The following is an 18,702-nucleotide window of genomic DNA, read 5'->3' as shown; positions in this document are numbered from 1 at the left end:
CAATTATCATCCATGGCTGCCAAATAAAAACCTTGGAAATCTTTTACATGATAAGATCAGGTGTGAAGTAGAAAGGATAAGATCCCATCCCTTATCAAATTAATCTTCCCAAATATTTAAAATAAGACATTTATAATTCAGGCTGTAGACACATGGTGGACAGGATTCCATTGGTTTTGTGTACATTATGACAAAGCCTCAGTACAGACCACTGTCACGCGTTTACATGTCCAGCCTGTAACCCCCGAGTGTGGAGGGGGGAGGGGGGAGGGTCAAAATTAGGACTGGTAATCATGAAACAATAAGAAAATCTAGTGAAAGGAGCACTAGATTGCTCAACAATAAACACAGTAAAAATAAAACAGTTTCTGTCAATTTGAATACAACTGCACTCAAAAAAGTGCACATAACTGGATAGCTATAATAATTCCAACTGCTTTCCAATCATTGACAAATCTTTTCCAAACCGATGCATTTTTTCCAAGATCATCAGCAAAAGATACAAGAACCAGACAGAACCTTACCTTTGGCAGGCTGTCCTTGTTTCCAGGCAGTGTAAGAGCAGGCCTGTTCTCCCTCCAGCCACCCTCTGGCATGTGCTCTTAACCCTGGGATGTCAGTACGGACACTACTCAGGGCCTCCATGCTCTTATCCTGGGATATATGGAGAGAAGTTAACATATTATATATTATTTTTGTTGCTGTGAATACCTGACCAGTGGATAAGGAATTGTACCTTTTGAATCTGACTTAAAATTTAAAGACATATTTATTTGAAAACCTGAAGTTGCAAATATTATGATTCAACAAAGAAATAAATCAAATAAGTAGTTTATAAATAAATTTGCCCATCTAACAATTAGTTTATCTATTTATGTAATTCATTCATTCATTCATTTCTAAATTCATTTTGCAAAATAAAACCTATTATCTTGTCCAGCATGGCATATACCATATCTTCTTATTACCTTGTTTTTCTTGGATGTGGGAGGTTCAGGTTTGATCAGAGACTGTAGTATCTTCAGGCAGGGCAGGGTGACGTTCTCCATCACAGTGGGGTTCTTGATCTCCATCCCCAGCAGAAACAGTTTCAACACTAGAAATACACAGAAATCAGGACATTAAATCTTATCAAATTTGTCTTTACTGAGATGCATTTGACTAAACATTTTTTTAACTTAAAAGTGGAAATGGAAGAAAAGTTGCTATTATGTTTTTTTTATTTTAACTTATCAGATCAATTAAATCATAATGAAAACTTCTAAAATTGATGTCAACCGAGAGTTTTTTTTTTTTTTGCTTTATAATCTTGCCCTACAATCTTTTACTATACACTCCTCTACTCACCAGCACTAATCCTCTACTCACCAGCACTAAGCACTTATCCTCTACTCACCAGCACTAATCCTCTACTCACCAGCACTTATCCTCTACTCACCAGCACTAATCATCTACTCACCAGCAACTAATCCTCTACTCACCAGCACTAATCCTCTACTCACTAGCACTAATCCTCTACTCACCAGCACTAATCTCTACTCACCAGCACTAATCCTCTACTCACCAGCACTAATCCTCTACTCACCAGCACTAATCTCTACTCACCAGCACTAATCCTCTACTCACCAGCACTAATCCTCTACTCACCAGCACTAATCCTCTGCTCCCAGCATTTGTCTTCTTTCTGGATGGTGTTTGCCAGCAACATTATCTCATGGCGCACCAGAGATCCCTAGGGGAAGAGTTAAAGTAAAATCTAGACAATTTTCACAGTTCAGGAACCAAAAGAGTTTTCTGATAGTTTTAATTGCTAATGTCCATGGAAAATTGACTTTTTTCTATTTATGTTACTAAAGATATTTCTTCTACTATCTATCTCAAATTTCCCTTTTCAATATTGTCTTATTTATTCAGTTACAATAAAACATTGCATCTCTTTTGGAAAATTGCTTTCGTTGCTGTTTACACAAAACAAAGCACACAAGGATGGAAAAATGGCTCATTTCCTAATTTTTTCAACTTTCTTAATATCTATTATTTCAAAGTAAAACCACAGTCTAAGCAGTCACATACCAGGTCCATATTGGGCAGATAATTCTTCATAGCAGACATAATTCTTCCACAGAGGATGTTATTCAGGTTGTCAGTGGCTTCAGGGTTGTCCTTGGTCAGGAGACAGACCAGCTGACGGACATCATTTCTCATCAGGAGGGAGCCCCGACGCAGGTTGTAGTTCACCAGCTCCTTGATCAGGCCCTGAAAACAGAAAACAACAGTGTGGTACAAAGAACCAATAACAAAGAAATGTCTAAATCAATGCTTATGGAGTTCTTGACCCGTAAAAATAATCTGTCAACCTGTCACAGCAGCTCCACACAACAGGCATCAGATGGTGACTCTACTAACAACTAGAGCAGCGCAGTGTATTGTTTGGTGCACAGTGAAATAAAAGCCTGTAAATAGCACCAACAATAAACATAACTGTCTTACCTCTTCGCACAGTATCTGCCTGAGCTGTGGGTTGGTACTGAGTGCTCTAAGCAGAGTAACGCAGTGCTCCACAGCAGAACTGGAACATCCATAACACTGGCCGGACGCCATCAGACGCAGACTGGAATTATGGAGCATCATAGCAATAACAATGGTCTCAAACATTAAATCTTTGACCATAGCACCCAGAAAGCACAGGCCTCTGCTGATGCAAAGCAATTCTCAAAATTGATAAAATTTCATTAAATAAATCAATAAATCACCACCAAAATCTAATCAATCTAAGTAAGGATTTCTGACCTATTCCTAATTTTTTATGAAAATTCCTCCATAACTTTTTAAAGATAGGCTGTTAACTAACAAACCAACAAAGGCAAAAATTAAATCTCCCTGGTTGAGGTAATTTTGGTCCATTCACCAATACCTAATTCAGCAATGTTTCTACAACAATGCTGATTCATAAAATTTTTTATAACACAATACTTTCAAATGCTCACTTTTGATATCTATACAAAAACTTCTACACCAAACTGTTAAATATTTTTAGTATTGAATAACTATAAAATCTTCTCCATCATAACACTTACCTTTGTCTCATCACAGGCTCACAGGGGGCGCCATCTTCATCATGTGACCCCAGTCCAGTCTGCGCCAGGGCAACAGTGGCGGCCTCTTTCTGCTGCCTGTCATACTCTACCAGCTCTTTACGTGACGCCAACACTTTCTATAATAAAGGAAAACTATGTCAGAACAAGGCAGATAAGAGGATATAAGTATGGCACAGCATAAGTATCTGTGAGAAGTTTCCATACTGACCTGTACTACTACAACATACAGTTACCCGTCTTATCATTTAGCTCCAATAAACGGTGTTTTTTTTTAACTTTCCATAAAAAAAAACTCATATCATTAACAATGACTATACGTCCCTATCCTTTCAAATATTTTCCATATTTAACACATATTAAATAACCTATGTTTTTTTTTTTTTATTTCATCAGTCTCATAATGTTGGAATACCTGTATTATCTTGCTCAGCTCATCAAAGGAGGACTTGCAGTCCCCGCAGTATTTCTGTGCCAGCTGCTGTATACATCTGTTGACACTGGAGCCTGCTGCTGTCCCTGTGGTCACAGCTACCTCCTCCTGTAATATACAGAACCAAAATTTAAAGCATCATTCTTTTCACAGAAAAAAGTTCTGAAACTGATCACTTTACAATGTTCAAGTGGTACAGTACTTTGTACCACACCAGTTTCTTTAGTCCTAGGCTGTAATTCTACAGGGGGAAGGGGGGGGGGTGGATTTACTCAAACTGAATCCAGTTAAATGGCAATGTTGAGCATGGCACTCTGTTCAGGTGACTCTACTACATAACAGCCAGGCTATGAAGCTGTCCATCCCTTAAACTGAAGCAATGAATAAAACTGTCATTCAATGTAATGATGGCCCAAGGTACCAAATATTTCCCTATGAGCACTTTCTAAGAGTGATCTGGTCCTAGGACCATCTGGACTCACCAGTAGCCTGTCTCCGCCATGTTCAGTAATCCTGATCAGCAGGGTCTCCAGGGTGGGTCTGTTCATCTGGAGCTGCTTGTACACACGGTCCGCCTTCTCCAGCAGGTTGTTGATGGTCTGGATGGCCTGGAAGATGGAAGGAATATCATCAGGAGAAAAAATCCCAGTAAAAAAATTCTTTAATCTAAAATGGACTCAATACCATTTTTGTTCTCAAATAATACATAACTACTACAAAGAGAGACCACAAAAGCCACTGTTAAAACACCCATGAGGAAAATGGCACAAAATCTGCCACACATTCAGAAATTTGAAAATTTACCGAAAGCTTTCAAATAATTTCACAAGCATGTAATTCACAAATAATTCCACAAAACTTGTTATAATTTAGACTACTCAGAAATCTGCATCCAACCAAAGGGAATAACAGTGTGTTTGAAGACCAGGTACCAGGTTGACCTACCTTCTTCCTGTCTTCTTCATTCTCAATGGGGTCCACAGCACAGCAAGGCTTGGCATACATGGTGAAGTCAAACTTGGCATACTTGCAGAAGCCACAGGAGTTACACAGGAATGGGTCCTTTTCATCATAGTTTATGGCCCTTGATATGAATTAATGTGATGAGATTTCAGATTCATGAACATAACACAACACAATGTCTTAAAATTCCTACTCAAAAATACTATTTCTTCCTTATAGTATCTCATTCATCTGTGTATTATTTACATGTAATGGTAGGATCTCGCTGTAGACTGATTTCTACACTAAGATAATCCTATCAAGGTTCTTTAATTCAACAGATGTGGCACCGCCTCTTGAATGCAGCCCACACTTACACTGTCTGTCCTGCATAACAAACACAATGTTACCTGCACTTGTGGCACTGGTAGACGTTCTCTCCACAGTTTCCACAGACCCCAGGGTTGGCTGGTACAGATACACTACAGCGGGGGCACTGCAAGGTCTCCACCGAGGCTTGGAAGTTGTCATAGAAGTCGGCATACTCCAGCATTAGGTTGCAAGCAACGATGGGCAATGGGAACTCAATCTAGGGAAAAAGGAAAGGTATTAATGGTTGATTCAACTGCTATTTTGTTAATATCTTAAGCATTTTCTTTCCACCTCTCTGTCTCTCTCTCTCTCTCACACACACACACACACACACACACACACACACACACACACACACACACACACACACACACACACACACACACACACACACACACACACACACACACACACACACTTTAAGTTATATTTCAAATTAACTATCATAACAGTATAAATATGTACCTTGGCTTCAGTCTGTCCTGCAGTCAGAGTCACTCTTTTGGCTCTGTGCCACAAATCAGACCTAAAAATGAAAGTTGAATGTTTATTTGACAGAATTTTTACGTTATTTGTGCAGCAAACATCTCTTTAACTGTAACATCTGCTATTAGTTAACATCTTAATTCACTTCAAACACTGTAAAATGTGCTTCAATTTATGCACGATTTAGCTATCTTTAAAGGTGCTCTTTACCAGAATCTTCATATAACATTTTATCATAAATTATATATTCTACTATCAATTATCACATTTCACAAATATTACTGCACAGCTATAATACTCCTCAAGTGCTTGCTATTCTATAAACTGCACAAAATAAAACTTAGGAAAGTCTGACTTCAGTCTCAATGCTATAATTGAGCCAAAGATGAGAAAATAAGTTTTCAATTCACACACCTGTTTTTCAGCTCCACAATCCCCTGGACTGATCTGTTGTTGTAGTAGATATTCAAGGTACGGACCTGGACACAAAGACAAAACAAATCAGAAATTTTATTATTTACAATTGCTTCTTTGTACAAAGAAACAGAAGTTTTCTGTAAACATCAAATATTACAATGCATGCTGGTTATATTATAGACCCAAGGCTTATTCCTGTTTACATTTTTCTATTAAACTATAATGGTTATACTTCCTTCACAATTGTTTTTAAAATGTGTGTACATTCCAAAAATTTAGACTTCTAATTAGCCAATAAGAGTCTGATTCCTAATTCCTAGGTGAAATGTATGAGAGCAAAGTAAACCAATCAGCCCATTCTTTCCAGGAGAGTTCTTGCATCTAATTAAAAATTATTTCCAAATTCTGAGAAATCTTAACACATATTTAGTGTCAAGTTCAGCAGACAACCCACCATCTTGGTTCTCTTCAGGTCGGTTATCTTCAGTGATATCTTGGAGATGGTGTGACTTCCCACAAGCTTCACTATCTGAGTGGTGGTGGTGAACTTGGAGTCCACCTTGATGGCAGCAAGCTTCAGGTTCTGGAAAAACATAATTCCTTAGAGTCACACACAATATCTAGATTTTTCTTCTTCTATTACTGCGAGCCTTTAGATGTGCAAATGTGTGTGTGACAATTTGATGAGTACTTCAGTTTTGCTATGAAGAGGAGGACACATTATAGGTAATATGAATAGGATGAATAAGATCAATGTTACATCTACTTACCTATGACCAAATACTTTATTATGAACTTTTTCATTTTACCCAATTTACAAGATCTCATCAAACACTGAGAAAACTTACTTTTGGACTGTGTGCTAACTGAACTTACATTGTATGGGACCTCAGGGTTGTTACACACCAGACATGGGTCACTCTCCAGGTAGTAGCCATCAAATTCCACAAGACCCTGCAGCATACTGAAATAATACAGCAGATTACTTTCAATTCTGGAAAAAATCTTTCTTTTTCAAGACCGAATTACATTGATGCCAAAATATTTCTGGTCATTCATTCATTTCACCTTACAAACTTAATGTCGCAAAGACTTTCTTTGTCAGTTATCCCATTATCTCTTGCAATACTATTCTTTGATTGGTCAGAATAAATATTTTACGTATTTTAAATGTCATTGCAGACATCACATAGACAATCAATACCAAACATAACATCTGCACTACTTTTAATTAATAATTTCTAGTTTTTCCAACAGGAATATTTTACATTCACAAAGCCGGTTAAGATGATCTTTTAAGTGTGGTCATCCTTACTTGTATATGCTGGCATTGGGATGGTTTGCCAGGATCTGGTTCTGTCCTCTCAGCACATCCACGGCTTTCTCTACAAACTCCTTACATCTCCGGTCTGAGCCCTGTGGGGTCTTGAGGACGAAGTAGCCCAGGAGGTCCACAAATTGGGCAGTTTTCCGGCCATAGGAGGGCAGCTCTGGCCATATATTCCACATGAGACACAGCAATGCCTCCTGCTGACTCAGGGAGGAATTCCTTGGAAGAAAATTCAGAAAGATGTCATGAAAAGCTTTTAGAAAAACTCATATTTAAGACAATCTATTAAATCCTTTGCTCTTATAACAATAAATTTTGACAAAAATTAAGAAATCTTCCCAATTTGAAAATAAAGATTTAATATATTTCCATTCAAATGCAATCTCAATATTTGTAGGCTTGTGCATTTGCTATGTGCACAGTAGGAATGGACTTAAACTCTCAGATGAGGAATGCATTCAACATAAAAGTTCATGAATATTTCTTTTCAAAAATTGAACTCTTTTTCTCTCAAATGACTGCATTACTATCTGAAGACATATATACAACATGCTTTTTTATGTGTCTGCCCTGCTCAAAACTACATATACTATACTATAAGTGAACATAAAAAGAAATACCCATGCATATATAATTGTAAAGCTGTCTATAATACCTGTAAATGTGCAGTACCAAGGCGTGAGCCTGCCAGCGCACAGCTGTGGAGTTGGACTCCAGAAGGAAAGCTCTCATAAACTGAATCAAGAGTTCACGATCTACAAACTTGTTGACTTGTTGAACTAAGATAATGCTTAGACCTTCATCATGTTTTGGTGGAGCTTCTTCTCCCTCTGAAAAGGTATAATGAGGAAAAACACTTTAATTCTCAGATAAAAAAACACTTTTCAGCAAAAATGATGTTAAATCAGGAAAATGATTTAATGAGTAATAAACATTCAGAAAAAAAAAACAACATAGAAATGATCCCTGCAATTATTCACAAATTCTGAAGCACCGTTCATATTTTCACCAAATTTACAGGTACAAAATTATTAATCTTAGTTGTAAAAACATATACCAATAGTTCTATTTTTTCCTCAATACGTTAAAAATATCACAAAGCTTACCTTCTGACTTCTCTTTTTCCTTCTTAGCCTTGGCAGAAGCTCCAGCTGGCGGGGCTTGGAGCTGGCTTATCTTCGTACCACAGAGGGCACACTGCAGCAGCTGCAGCAACACTGGTGCCACCCCGTCACTCAGGCAGATACTAGCCTGGATCAGGAAGGACAAGATGGTGTCCTCCTTGTGGCAGAACTTCTGCCAGTTGGCAGTCCTGGTGGTGGCAATCTCTGCACAGGACTTCAGCTGTTCAATCTGGAAAAGGATAAAACCTGTAGGATCACCTTACATTCTTAAGTAGTCTAAGAATTTTCAAAAATTAGTTTGAAATTATTTGTTAACCACTGGGTATTTATATGAACAGACAAAACAATCTGTTCAATCAAGTATGAGATTTACAGTCCTCACCAGTGTTATCAGCTGTTCAATCTGGTAATAAAATGTCAAAGTAAATTACCTGTAGAATCACCTTACATTTTTAAGTCATCTAATCATTTTTCAACCACTTGATATTTATATCAACAGACAAAACACAGTATCTCTACAACCAATTATGAGATGTACAGTCCTCACCAGTGTTATCAGTGTGTCATATGGTATAACAATAGGGTGAGTGCTTGGCTTGGTCACATTCATGCCATATTTCTCACATATGTTCCTCACTTCCTTCATGTAGGCATCCAAAGCATGCATGTCCCGCAGCTGACGGTACTTCTCTTTGGACCCGCAGATGAACAGAAGGAGCTGAAAATTAGAGACAATATCACACTTGATGAGAACCAAAGACAAATGCATCTTATCTAAAAGATCTAATGGCAAAGCAGTAACATGGAAATTATAATCATATGATAATGGTGTATAACACAAAAAAAATCTTGATGTAAAAAAGGACATATTAACTATTATCCTGTATTTATTGAATCAGATAAAAAAAGCTCTCCCTACAATGTATATCTCTGACTTTGCAATATAATTAGCCAACATTTCCAACTGTTTTCCACTGAATTTACTAAGAGAAAACTAACAGCTAGTAAAGTCACAGCATGCTAGCAGAACCCCTACCTTTCTCACTTGTCTCTTCACAAATGGCGTCTGCTGTGTCATCATGTACTCCGACAGCGTCTGAAACCAAACCTGGTCAAATGAGGGTGACGCCAAGCTAGGGCTGGCATCCGCTATCTTCTTGATCTGATACGGCAGTCTGAGGACCATCTCTGTCAAGAGCTGGGGGTAGGCCTCAAACACGTCGTTTGCATGCCCCTTCACGTACTGTCGTAGGAAGAAGGGAGACATGTCTGGGGGAGGGGTGGTGGGGTGACTTTTCAACAGTTGTCCTGGTACTGAGGCAGTGTCCTGAATAGGTAAGATTACATGTCACTGGTGATCTAATGTATTGCTTTTGATATAAATTTAATATGGTCACATGTGGGTACAATATCAAAATTTAATGCCCAAAGTTTCACATTTACACCAAATCATGCCCATATATTTATTACTTGACCAAACCCAATAAAGTTTCATTGCCACTGTTCATAAAACTTTTTATTTCAAAATTCATAAATAGTGGAAAACACTTCACATATATACCTCATCAGGAGGCAGTTGCTTCCAGTAGGAGTGCAAACTCTTCAGTGTGTTGAGGCAGTAATCCACAGACCCACAATGCAGCAGGGCACCTGCTGTGCTGGAACTAATCAGAGTTGGTGGCTGGAATATAATACATACATAATTAGTGATTACTTTAAGCAATACTTATGCCATAAAACACTTACTGTAATGGGACTAGTGAGGTGGAACATGATTCCAATATAACTGAAATTTACAATGAAAATATGGAGTATTTTTCAGTCATATCAACACGCATGCAGTTGCTTTTAATATTGCTAATAACATGTCATAATTCTCACAGAAATACATAATTAAAAGTAATCCATAACTGTATAAACAAGCAATAAAGACCATCAAAATTCTAAAATAAACAGACATAAAATATATAAAATATTTGTGTCTACCTCCCCAGAGGGTTTCATGCCTGCGCGTGTTCTGGACATGAACACACTGAGAAGGCGGAGAATTATCAGCTGAACCTCGTTCACATTTGTCCTGGTCACCACCTCCTGGACATTCTACAATACAGTGAGTGTAGGTTAAATATTGTAATATTAATAGAACTGTACTAGAAAAGGCACTTGATATTAAATTTTGACCTTTAGGAATAAGATTGCAGATCAATATTATATCAATACTATAAATGTAGCTGATTATTATATCATGATGAATCTTCATACATTTTACAGTTACTGCATTGAAAATAATATCATTGTTTTTTTTCTCTTGTATAAAAACTGTCCACAATTGGAGATCGTGCATCATGTAACGGATGGAAAACAAAATATGAAAGGTAAAATATGGCAAGTTATTGGAGTACCTTGAAATCCATCTGTTTGAGCAGAGCTGTGAGCAGGCTGTCCAGTACTGCCTTGTCCCTCTCCTCCTCACTGTCCAGGTCAGAGGTCAACATCAGGAGCACCTACAGGTCACATGATACTATATAATATACCACTATAGGTAATATGATACTACATAATATATCAGAGGTCAACATCAGGAGCACCTACAGGTCACAAGATACTATATATATTAGAGCATCAATATCTAAGGTCAAGTCTGATCAGAAACAGCTCCGCTAATATCACTAGGCAACCCAACTGGATAACACATGAAGAAAATATCTAAGGAACATTTTGATCCTCTGTGATATTTGGTATACTAAGTCAGACTGTTTATGGTCTAAACTATACTCTGTGAACACAGCCAGACATACACACCTGCATAAAAGGTATGGCTCTCACTCCACCAATGTTCCTCAACTCTGTGATGTATCCTATCATCTTTTCTAGCAGCATTAGGCGCAGGTGGTGCAATCTGAAATAATAAGTGGGATTTATCAGGTTAATCCTTGTTATAGCAATGATTTAGGATCTGCTTAATACTGAATATTATAATTACAAGATGAAGCAGGAACAACTATTTAATATTATCATGTGTACTAGCTGTCTCTTCAATCCACCAACAGCATATCTTATGGCGTTTTAAAATATTAATGTTTATGAATGATATCAAAAGTAAAGTCATGAGATTTAATCTCACTGTTCATGAACTAGACATCAGCTATTTTCCTTCTAGTAGTGGCCACAGAGAAAAATTTCATCGGCTGATGAACATGCTCTGTACTCTAGGCATTCATTGGAATATTAGGGGTAAACAATTTCAATATAAGCTGTTGATTGAATAATATATTACTACTTTATTCTTGGTAGTGCCCTGTACTAACCTGTGGCTAGTGTCATTGTCTATATCTGGCTCACAGATGTCAACCTCATATCTCATGGATCCGGAGGGTAATCCAATACTGCTGGTTTCACTGCGTGGTCCCCCTGCCGTGTCCCTCTCCTGACCGCCATCACCATAGGCACTGCTACGCCCACTCACTGGAACAGTGAAACCTGCATTAAAATACGAAAACCTTCTCTGCAGGATATCATGGAGACCTTGATCTGAGATATATTATCTTTACAAGATTCAGGAAAATAAAGACGATGGACTTCGAGAAAATTCAAAATATGAATCTGTGAAAAATTTTCAACCTTCACTTATTTACTAAACGCACCATTCTGTTCTCCAGACACAGAACCACTTGCGCTCCCTCCACTCTCCGACCCTCCCTGTTCTGCTGGGGATGTCCTGAGTGTCGACCCCTCTGTGGCCGCTGTACTGCCCGCCTCGTCGTCACTGGCCGGTGCCGATGCCGTCGTGTCTGAATAGTGGCTGCTGTGGTCTGTACCCTGCCATGGAAAATATCTGTATCAGTGAATCATTGGGATAAAAGATTGTGTCAATGTGTGTATATAGGCTGTGACAATTATGGTGTGTTTTGCAGGATATCATGGCATTTTTCTGACGTATTTATTGTAAACATTTGGCTTAATATCAATCTGCTGTCTCCAGGCCACTTGACATGGCAGTGATCTCATGAGAAATTCAAACTAAATTAGGACAATGAAAACAACAACAAAAAATTCACCAATCTGCGTAAGTTGATGGGTTTGCTATATTATTAGTATGCAGTTTACAAAAAGCAACAACAGGGCAACAAAAGGTACAACAGTTTAGTAGAATGCATGAAAAACAGACAGAAAAATAATATCCAAAAAAAGTTTTAAATAAACGAAAGAGAAAATTGATTATTCTTTCCCCCAATCCTTTGAAGCTGTAGGTAAAAACGTGCATGATTGTCTTTGAAGCTGTTGGTAACACTTCCTGTAACACATTCCATTCAAGTTTGTGTAAATCTCACTTACAAAATGACTTTTCAATTACAAACTCCAAAGTCAATTTAGTCTGACATACAAAAATTTCCAATTGAAAATTCTCGAGAAACATGCCAAAGCCCCTCCCCCAGTCGATTGCAATCCACTTACTTGTCTCTGTGCTCCCAAGCTCAGCCCCTGTAGACTCAGACCGCCCTGTTGACCCTAGGGGACAAAATAAAACATCCAAACCATGCTCTAAAATAACAGCCATGCTACTGGCATTTAACGTCAACTGAAAATATTTACTTTAAAACTTTTATCATTGTGGAATGTATAAATCAAGGCAACCATGACAACAATTCAACCAAAAATTAAAACACAGTGTGAGGGTAAGCAAAACCTTCAACAGAACTGCTTCCAACTTAAAAGGCAAATAAATATATTACCAAGCATTGAAACAATGAAGAAAATTAGGCAGAGAGCAGAATATATTAAAGCTTGCCAAGGGTAATCCAGAAGATATTCACTCTCAAAACCAGGAAAGGTAAGGTCCTTCTAATAATCTTGTTCATAGGGAGGTAAAACAAGTTAGGTCATATCTATTCAAAGAAACCATAACAGCAGTGAGAAACCAAAAACATAAAACACTTACTCTGCCATACCAGCTCACCTATTTCTGCAATATCATCTTATGTTCAGTCTTATTTTACTCACTTAAGAAATAACTTCTGTGTACATAAAAGCTCATCCATTGAAATTGTGATGGCCACAATTTTGTCTTTCCATCAGACACCTCATTCACAATTTTCAAAGACCTACATCAGGTATGGATCTACTCTGGACTACTAGAACTTACATGTACACAGATTTAAACACATTAATAAGATTCACTACTGCTATTCAATTATTTCCAACCCCCAGCCCACCTGTTCCTGAAGACTAAGAGCAATTGCCAGTTCCACCATGGCCTCATCATCAGCATCAGGGGGGATGTCCAGCACAGGGGGGTAGTTCATGCCCCCCATGTGGGCCCCCATGTGGGCCCCGAGGATGGCCTCTAGTGATGGCCCTCCTGGTATGCCAGCTTCAGGGGGCTCCAGTATCATGGGTTCTGGATGTTCCTGTAATGATAATATACAGCATTCCTGATATTCTGGGGATGTATTATGGATAAAGTAAAATTTTATGTGAAAAATATGTTATGACTGCTGACTCTGTGTACTCCAGTACAGAACAATTTCTTTTTAAAGGATTATGAACCTATAAGTGCTTAGTCTTTGAGAATATATCAAAGGTTGACTCATCATAGTGCTCAATATACTGAACCTCATACCACCACCTCATGCTGATCCTCATACTCACCACCACCCCATACTGATCCTAATACTCACCACCAACCCATACTGATCCTCATACTCACCACCACCCCATACTGATCCTCATACTCACCACCAACCCATACTGATCCTCATACTCACCACCACTTCATACTGATCCTCATCCCTATCCTCCTCATCCTCCTCCAGTTCTGGGGCAGCTATCTGGACAGGCTGGGCAGACCTGGGTGCAGCAGGAGGCTGGCGCGGAAGTTCTCGCTCAGTTTTGTCCTCTTCTTCCTCTTTAACACCTGAGGTCAAGATGAGAATGCAATGATTTAACATCGTTTCATCTTGTCTATGTTAATATTATTTTTACCTAATGCTTTAAAATCTTCCACAAATTTGTGCAAGATTCATCATGAGGTTACAGAAAAACATGCTGTGTTTAAATGTTAATTTCATATAAAGAAATACTGCATCTATAATACAATTATACATACTGACCAAGAAATGAAGTGAACACATAAATACAACAAACAAACAAATAAATATAAAGATAAGTTACCCACCAGGAGTGCTGCACCTTGGAGGGGAAGGAATGAAGACTCTCTTCCGCTTGTGTCTTGGTCTCAGCATTCTAATCATGGCCAGCTTGCAGTAGAAACTCACTGCTGGATCCTGGGACAAGAGTTAGAAAGATATTTTTTTACATAAAATGTAGACAAGCCTTGGGTTCAAAATAACCTGTAAAATTCTCAACAAATGTTCATAATATTTTTAAAGAAATTTATGATTGTGTTGTTCTTTTCTACATGCAATTAATTTTGTGTGTGTAGAAGGGGGGAGGGGAGGTTTTCAGAAACAGCTGTTGGTATATACATCTTGGAGGACTACCTCATCTTATATCAATAATAAAATTAAGAATGACAATTACAAAATACCAATTCACCATAAATAGTATCACAGACCACCCTTCAAACTCACATCACACATCAGCATCCTGACATATAACTTGGCTGCCAGGTTCACATTGTCCAGGTCACAAGAGGTGAAGGCGTGGATGATCTCCACCAGGGCCGCCACTGTGGCCTCAGTGTGTACCAAGCCTAGAGGAAGGAATGGGTGAAAATTCTAATACGTGACAATTCTAATATCTTTATTCTGTTAGAACTTGAAATTTCTGAACTTAGAAATGAATTTCCGGGTCTTAAGTCCATCATCAGAATGTCATAATATGAAATCCAAAATGTTACTGACTTATGGTACAAATACCACTGCAAATTTTGTGTTACCTTGAATATGCAAGGTGCCAATAGTACAGATAACTTAACTATGGAGATCTATTATATGAACCAAAGTATTTACAGTATGGAGTCATACTTCATGATCCAAAAAGCCAGCAGGGCATCAAATATCTATACCTCCAAAATAATGAATTATATGCCCTTGATTTAACCTGGCATGCAGATAGGGATCATCTCAAAACAATAACTAGTCTTAAATAGTGACAGCAGGCCATTAAATATAATCTTATCCTTCCCGGCCCCGGTTTCACAAAAAAACTTCAGTCAGGTTCCCTGGCTAATAACTTAATTACCATGGTTACATGGTCACATCTTACCCTATCAGGAGTAGTGTAACAGCACTCTCATGGAAATCCTAGTCAACTAAGCCAGGGAACTGACTTAAGTTTTTTTAGTGAACTCTTCACATTACCTGGGGCACAAACTGGTGCCAGGATAGGATTACGGGGTCTTGCTGCGTGAAGCTTCCAGAAGGCGTCCACCAGCTGGACAACAAAATGGCCAGACTCGGACACGTCCAGCTCCATGCTTCTGGTCAAGGTTTCTGTGTGGTCATCTGATTCAAGGTCGGTCACTTCCAGAGCTGGAAGACATGATTGTTTCTTGCTCATAATGTTATCAAGACTTCTATTTTGCCAAGTTATGAAGTTTACTTGGATGAATGTACATAACATGTATATACGCCAAAAGCTCAGTATGCAAACTCTCCCCTTTTAATTACTTGGTCTATTCCTAGGTAAAGAGCACACATTGCAATGTGTTCAAATAAGGTATTTCAGAAGTGCCTATTCCAAAAAGCCTGCACACAGGACATTAATTAGTCAAAGTCTACTTTATATTTGAATTTAAAAAGGCATGATTGTGTCTTGCTCATAATGATATCAAGGCTTCCATTTTGTGAAGATATGAAGTTTACTTGGATGAATGTAAATAACATGTAGATATTTGAATAGCTGGCTTTTTATTACTTGGTCTATTCCTTGACAATGTGTGAACATTGCCATGTGTTCAAATAAGGTCTCTGAGAAGTGTGTGTACAAAATCCTACACACAGGACATTAATTAGTCAAAGTTGCAAAAAAAAAAAATCACTACTACTTTATATTTTAATTGAAAGTAATGAATTTGGGGGTAAAAGGGAATTTAAGTGAATTCAGAGCCATATATCTAGTTCTGACACCTACCAGATTCTCCCACCAAGGTGCTGCCCTCCTTGTCAGCATATCTGACCAGGTTACTGGGCCTTGAGATGGCCAAAGCCCTGGCGGTCACCACCAGTCTGGAGTAAGCCTCGGCATCCAGGTCCTTGGTGGCCGCTGTCAAACAGTGCATCACCTGGGACAGCTGAGCCTGGTCCTGGGAAACAAATTTTATACACAATTAAGTTTTTCAAAATATATGTTTTCTAAATGAGCCTTCATCACCAGTCTAAGTTCATCTGAGAGGAGTCTCAAAGATGTCACATCAAGCTGTATACTTCACCATTGCAGTCTGTATTAGTGCACTTTAAGAGATTGACAGAGGGGCCTCTGCTACATGGGTAATTAAATAACTTCACTAAACAGTGAAAATCGAAATTGTGAAAGGGGGCAAACCCCCAGTATTGCGGAATTTCATGTTTGACTTAGGCTCTTTCAAAGTACTACAACACTTCAAAGTACTATTACACTCAATGTGAGAGAGCCTCAGGCACAATATAATCTCTCAGTCTATGAAACTTCCACTTAAAGTTTCAAGTCACAGATGTTCTTCACATCTTCCACAATACCTTGTGGTTATGGTATGCCACTTTACTACTGAACAGGGTGGCCATCAGTGACTTAGTGTGCTGGGTCACAGTGACAGGTGTGGGCAGGGTGAGCAATGTGGTGGCCAGGTCCAGGGCCCCCTGTCTCTCTTTCTCCTTCTCCTCAGAACTGGCTGTGGCAAAACAACCATCTAGAACTTCCAGGGAACTGGCAACCAATCTTAACAGAAGGGAAAGAAGTGGTTGATATTAGCATGATTTGACAAGAGAATAACTATGTGTTTTTTTTTACATCTACTTACTTTTTATAAAACTGTCCTGTACTCACATCATATCCAAATGACTTTTTTCTCAATCTGATGACGGTTGTGTCACAGTTGTCATAATTATATTTTTCTGAGCTTGGTTGATGTATCCCCCAATCATTAAACTTAATATTTTCCTTTTTAAAAAAGATGATGACTATTTCAGATCCGCAAACCATGTGGGTTAAAGATTTAAATCTAGTTAATTTTCCTCTTCAGATTTCATGTCAGGTATTTCTTTAAAACAAAATAGCAAACAAAATAACATAAAGCACACACTTTTGTCCATAGCACATCAAGCAGGCTGTGCAGAATTCAGCAGGCTGTGCAGAATGACACCATCCGCACTTCACTGCAGTTGTGTACAAGGTTTCTAACAAACAGCACCACCTACCTGTCAGTACATGTCAATGGTATAGGTGGCAGCACTGGCTCCTCTGTAGCCTGAATGCTGCTCACTCCACTAGAGGGCACTGCTACCTTGGCAGCAGCTGGGACAGCCTCGGCAAACTCCTCAGTGTCCTCTGGCCAGCCAAAGGCCTCCTTGGTTTTCACATAGACCTTGATGGAGTCTATCATGGTGACACCTGCTGGGTCAACACTGGGACCAACTGGGAACAGAGAGAGAGGGGGAAATTGTGAAAATAAAAAAAATCTTCTATAAACATGATAAGCAAACTAATTTTTTTGTTGGTTTGTCATTTTTGTTGATTTGTCATCACTGTTGATTAGCTAACACTAAAATCACAAAAGAGACAAAGTTAATAAATGTGTGTGCCATGTAATAATGTGTCTGAATGTATGTGTATGTGTGAATGCAAGCCCACATGTGCACAGTGACTTACTAAATAGAGTCATCTTCTTCTCAGCAGTAAGACTCTCCTCTCTGGTGAATGCCAAATCAAACCACCTTGCTCTACTTATATTCACCTAGATTAACAGAAGTGAAAAACATTACAAGCAGTTTCCATACTCAAAATCTCCTGGACTCATCAACTACTTTATTCATTTTACAACAATTTATGACTTAAAAAACCCTTCTGACAAAAGATTTGTCCAAGAAACTTTTCTCAAAACCAGAATTTTTGATTTTTTAAAAGTAAGCTGTGATACACAATCAAACAACTTGTCCAATCAAATGAGTGCTTTTCAATAAGCCAATATCTTCATATTTAAGACTTCAACTTCAGGGGCGGATTGAGACCGTCTTCTGGGTCTTCTAGAAGACAGTCAGATTTTTAAGTTTACATTGACGGGTACCTAATTTTTTCTGTTGGAAGACGGTCAAAAACAGAGGATGAATCAAGAAAAATAATTTGGAAGACTGTCAGAAAATAGCATTGGATCCACCCCTAAACTTTCAGTTAAGCTTTCATCACTTTCATACTAGAGTAAAAATCACCTCACCTGGGTTGTACGTCCAAAGATTTCGAGGTGTGAGGGGGCCATCTCCAGGGCCTGGCTTCCCACCAGTACTCTGAGAGACACCATCACATTGTTGGTGTTTGTGTTGGTGATCTCAATACTGAAGCCTCCATTCT

General features: G+C 38.5%; 1 protein-coding gene across 6 annotated transcripts in view; it reads right to left on the bottom strand.

Annotated features, from left to right (window-relative positions):
- Positions 1-18,702, bottom strand: part of LOC106175564 (E3 ubiquitin-protein ligase UBR4) — a 78,511-nt gene that overhangs the window by 30,504 nt on the left and 29,305 nt on the right. For 3 of the 6 annotated variants that reach the window (XR_015333620.1, XM_087009743.1, XM_087009746.1), the window contains 36 exons: positions 18,569-18,700; positions 18,007-18,091; positions 17,556-17,772; positions 16,878-17,076; positions 16,294-16,465; positions 15,522-15,692; positions 14,790-14,911; positions 14,375-14,483; positions 13,965-14,113; positions 13,413-13,607; positions 12,655-12,708; positions 11,844-12,021; positions 11,508-11,679; positions 11,002-11,098; positions 10,602-10,703; positions 10,186-10,299; positions 9,761-9,880; positions 9,236-9,526; positions 8,747-8,917; positions 8,182-8,428; positions 7,731-7,905; positions 7,061-7,294; positions 6,622-6,709; positions 6,200-6,328; positions 5,743-5,807; positions 5,308-5,368; positions 4,881-5,059; positions 4,474-4,612; positions 4,011-4,136; positions 3,511-3,636; positions 3,078-3,214; positions 2,491-2,611; positions 2,074-2,256; positions 1,648-1,732; positions 969-1,096; positions 525-654 (listed from right to left, as the gene is read on the bottom strand). Coding sequence is in view for 5 of the 6 variants with exons in the window: in XM_087009743.1 (XP_086865869.1) it covers positions 525-654; positions 969-1,096; positions 1,648-1,732; positions 2,074-2,256; positions 2,491-2,611; positions 3,078-3,214; positions 3,511-3,636; positions 4,011-4,136; positions 4,474-4,612; positions 4,881-5,059; positions 5,308-5,368; positions 5,743-5,807; positions 6,200-6,328; positions 6,622-6,709; positions 7,061-7,294; positions 7,731-7,905; positions 8,182-8,428; positions 8,747-8,917; positions 9,236-9,526; positions 9,761-9,880; positions 10,186-10,299; positions 10,602-10,703; positions 11,002-11,098; positions 11,508-11,679; positions 11,844-12,021; positions 12,655-12,708; positions 13,413-13,607; positions 13,965-14,113; positions 14,375-14,483; positions 14,790-14,911; positions 15,522-15,692; positions 16,294-16,465; positions 16,878-17,076; positions 17,556-17,772; positions 18,007-18,091; positions 18,569-18,700 (5,203 nt within the window). In the remaining variant the exon portion in view is untranslated. The remainder of the gene's footprint in view (positions 1-524; positions 655-968; positions 1,097-1,647; positions 1,733-2,073; positions 2,257-2,490; positions 2,612-3,077; positions 3,215-3,510; positions 3,637-4,010; positions 4,137-4,473; positions 4,613-4,880; positions 5,060-5,307; positions 5,369-5,742; positions 5,808-6,199; positions 6,329-6,621; positions 6,710-7,060; positions 7,295-7,730; positions 7,906-8,181; positions 8,429-8,746; positions 8,918-9,235; positions 9,527-9,760; positions 9,881-10,185; positions 10,300-10,601; positions 10,704-11,001; positions 11,099-11,507; positions 11,680-11,843; positions 12,022-12,654; positions 12,709-13,412; positions 13,608-13,964; positions 14,114-14,374; positions 14,484-14,789; positions 14,912-15,521; positions 15,693-16,293; positions 16,466-16,877; positions 17,077-17,555; positions 17,773-18,006; positions 18,092-18,568; positions 18,701-18,702) is intronic. The other 3 variants (XM_087009745.1, XM_087009744.1, XM_087009747.1) reach the window with 3 other exon arrangements.

The sequence above is a fragment of the Lingula anatina genome, chromosome 3, assembly GCF_051362555.1.
Source record: "Lingula anatina isolate TDL-2025a chromosome 3, LinAna3.0, whole genome shotgun sequence".
NCBI classification, from domain to species: Eukaryota; Metazoa; Brachiopoda; class Lingulata; order Lingulida; family Lingulidae; genus Lingula; species Lingula anatina.
The sequence above is the reverse complement of the archived record's forward strand: the minus strand, read 5'-3'. Positions and strand labels throughout refer to the sequence as shown.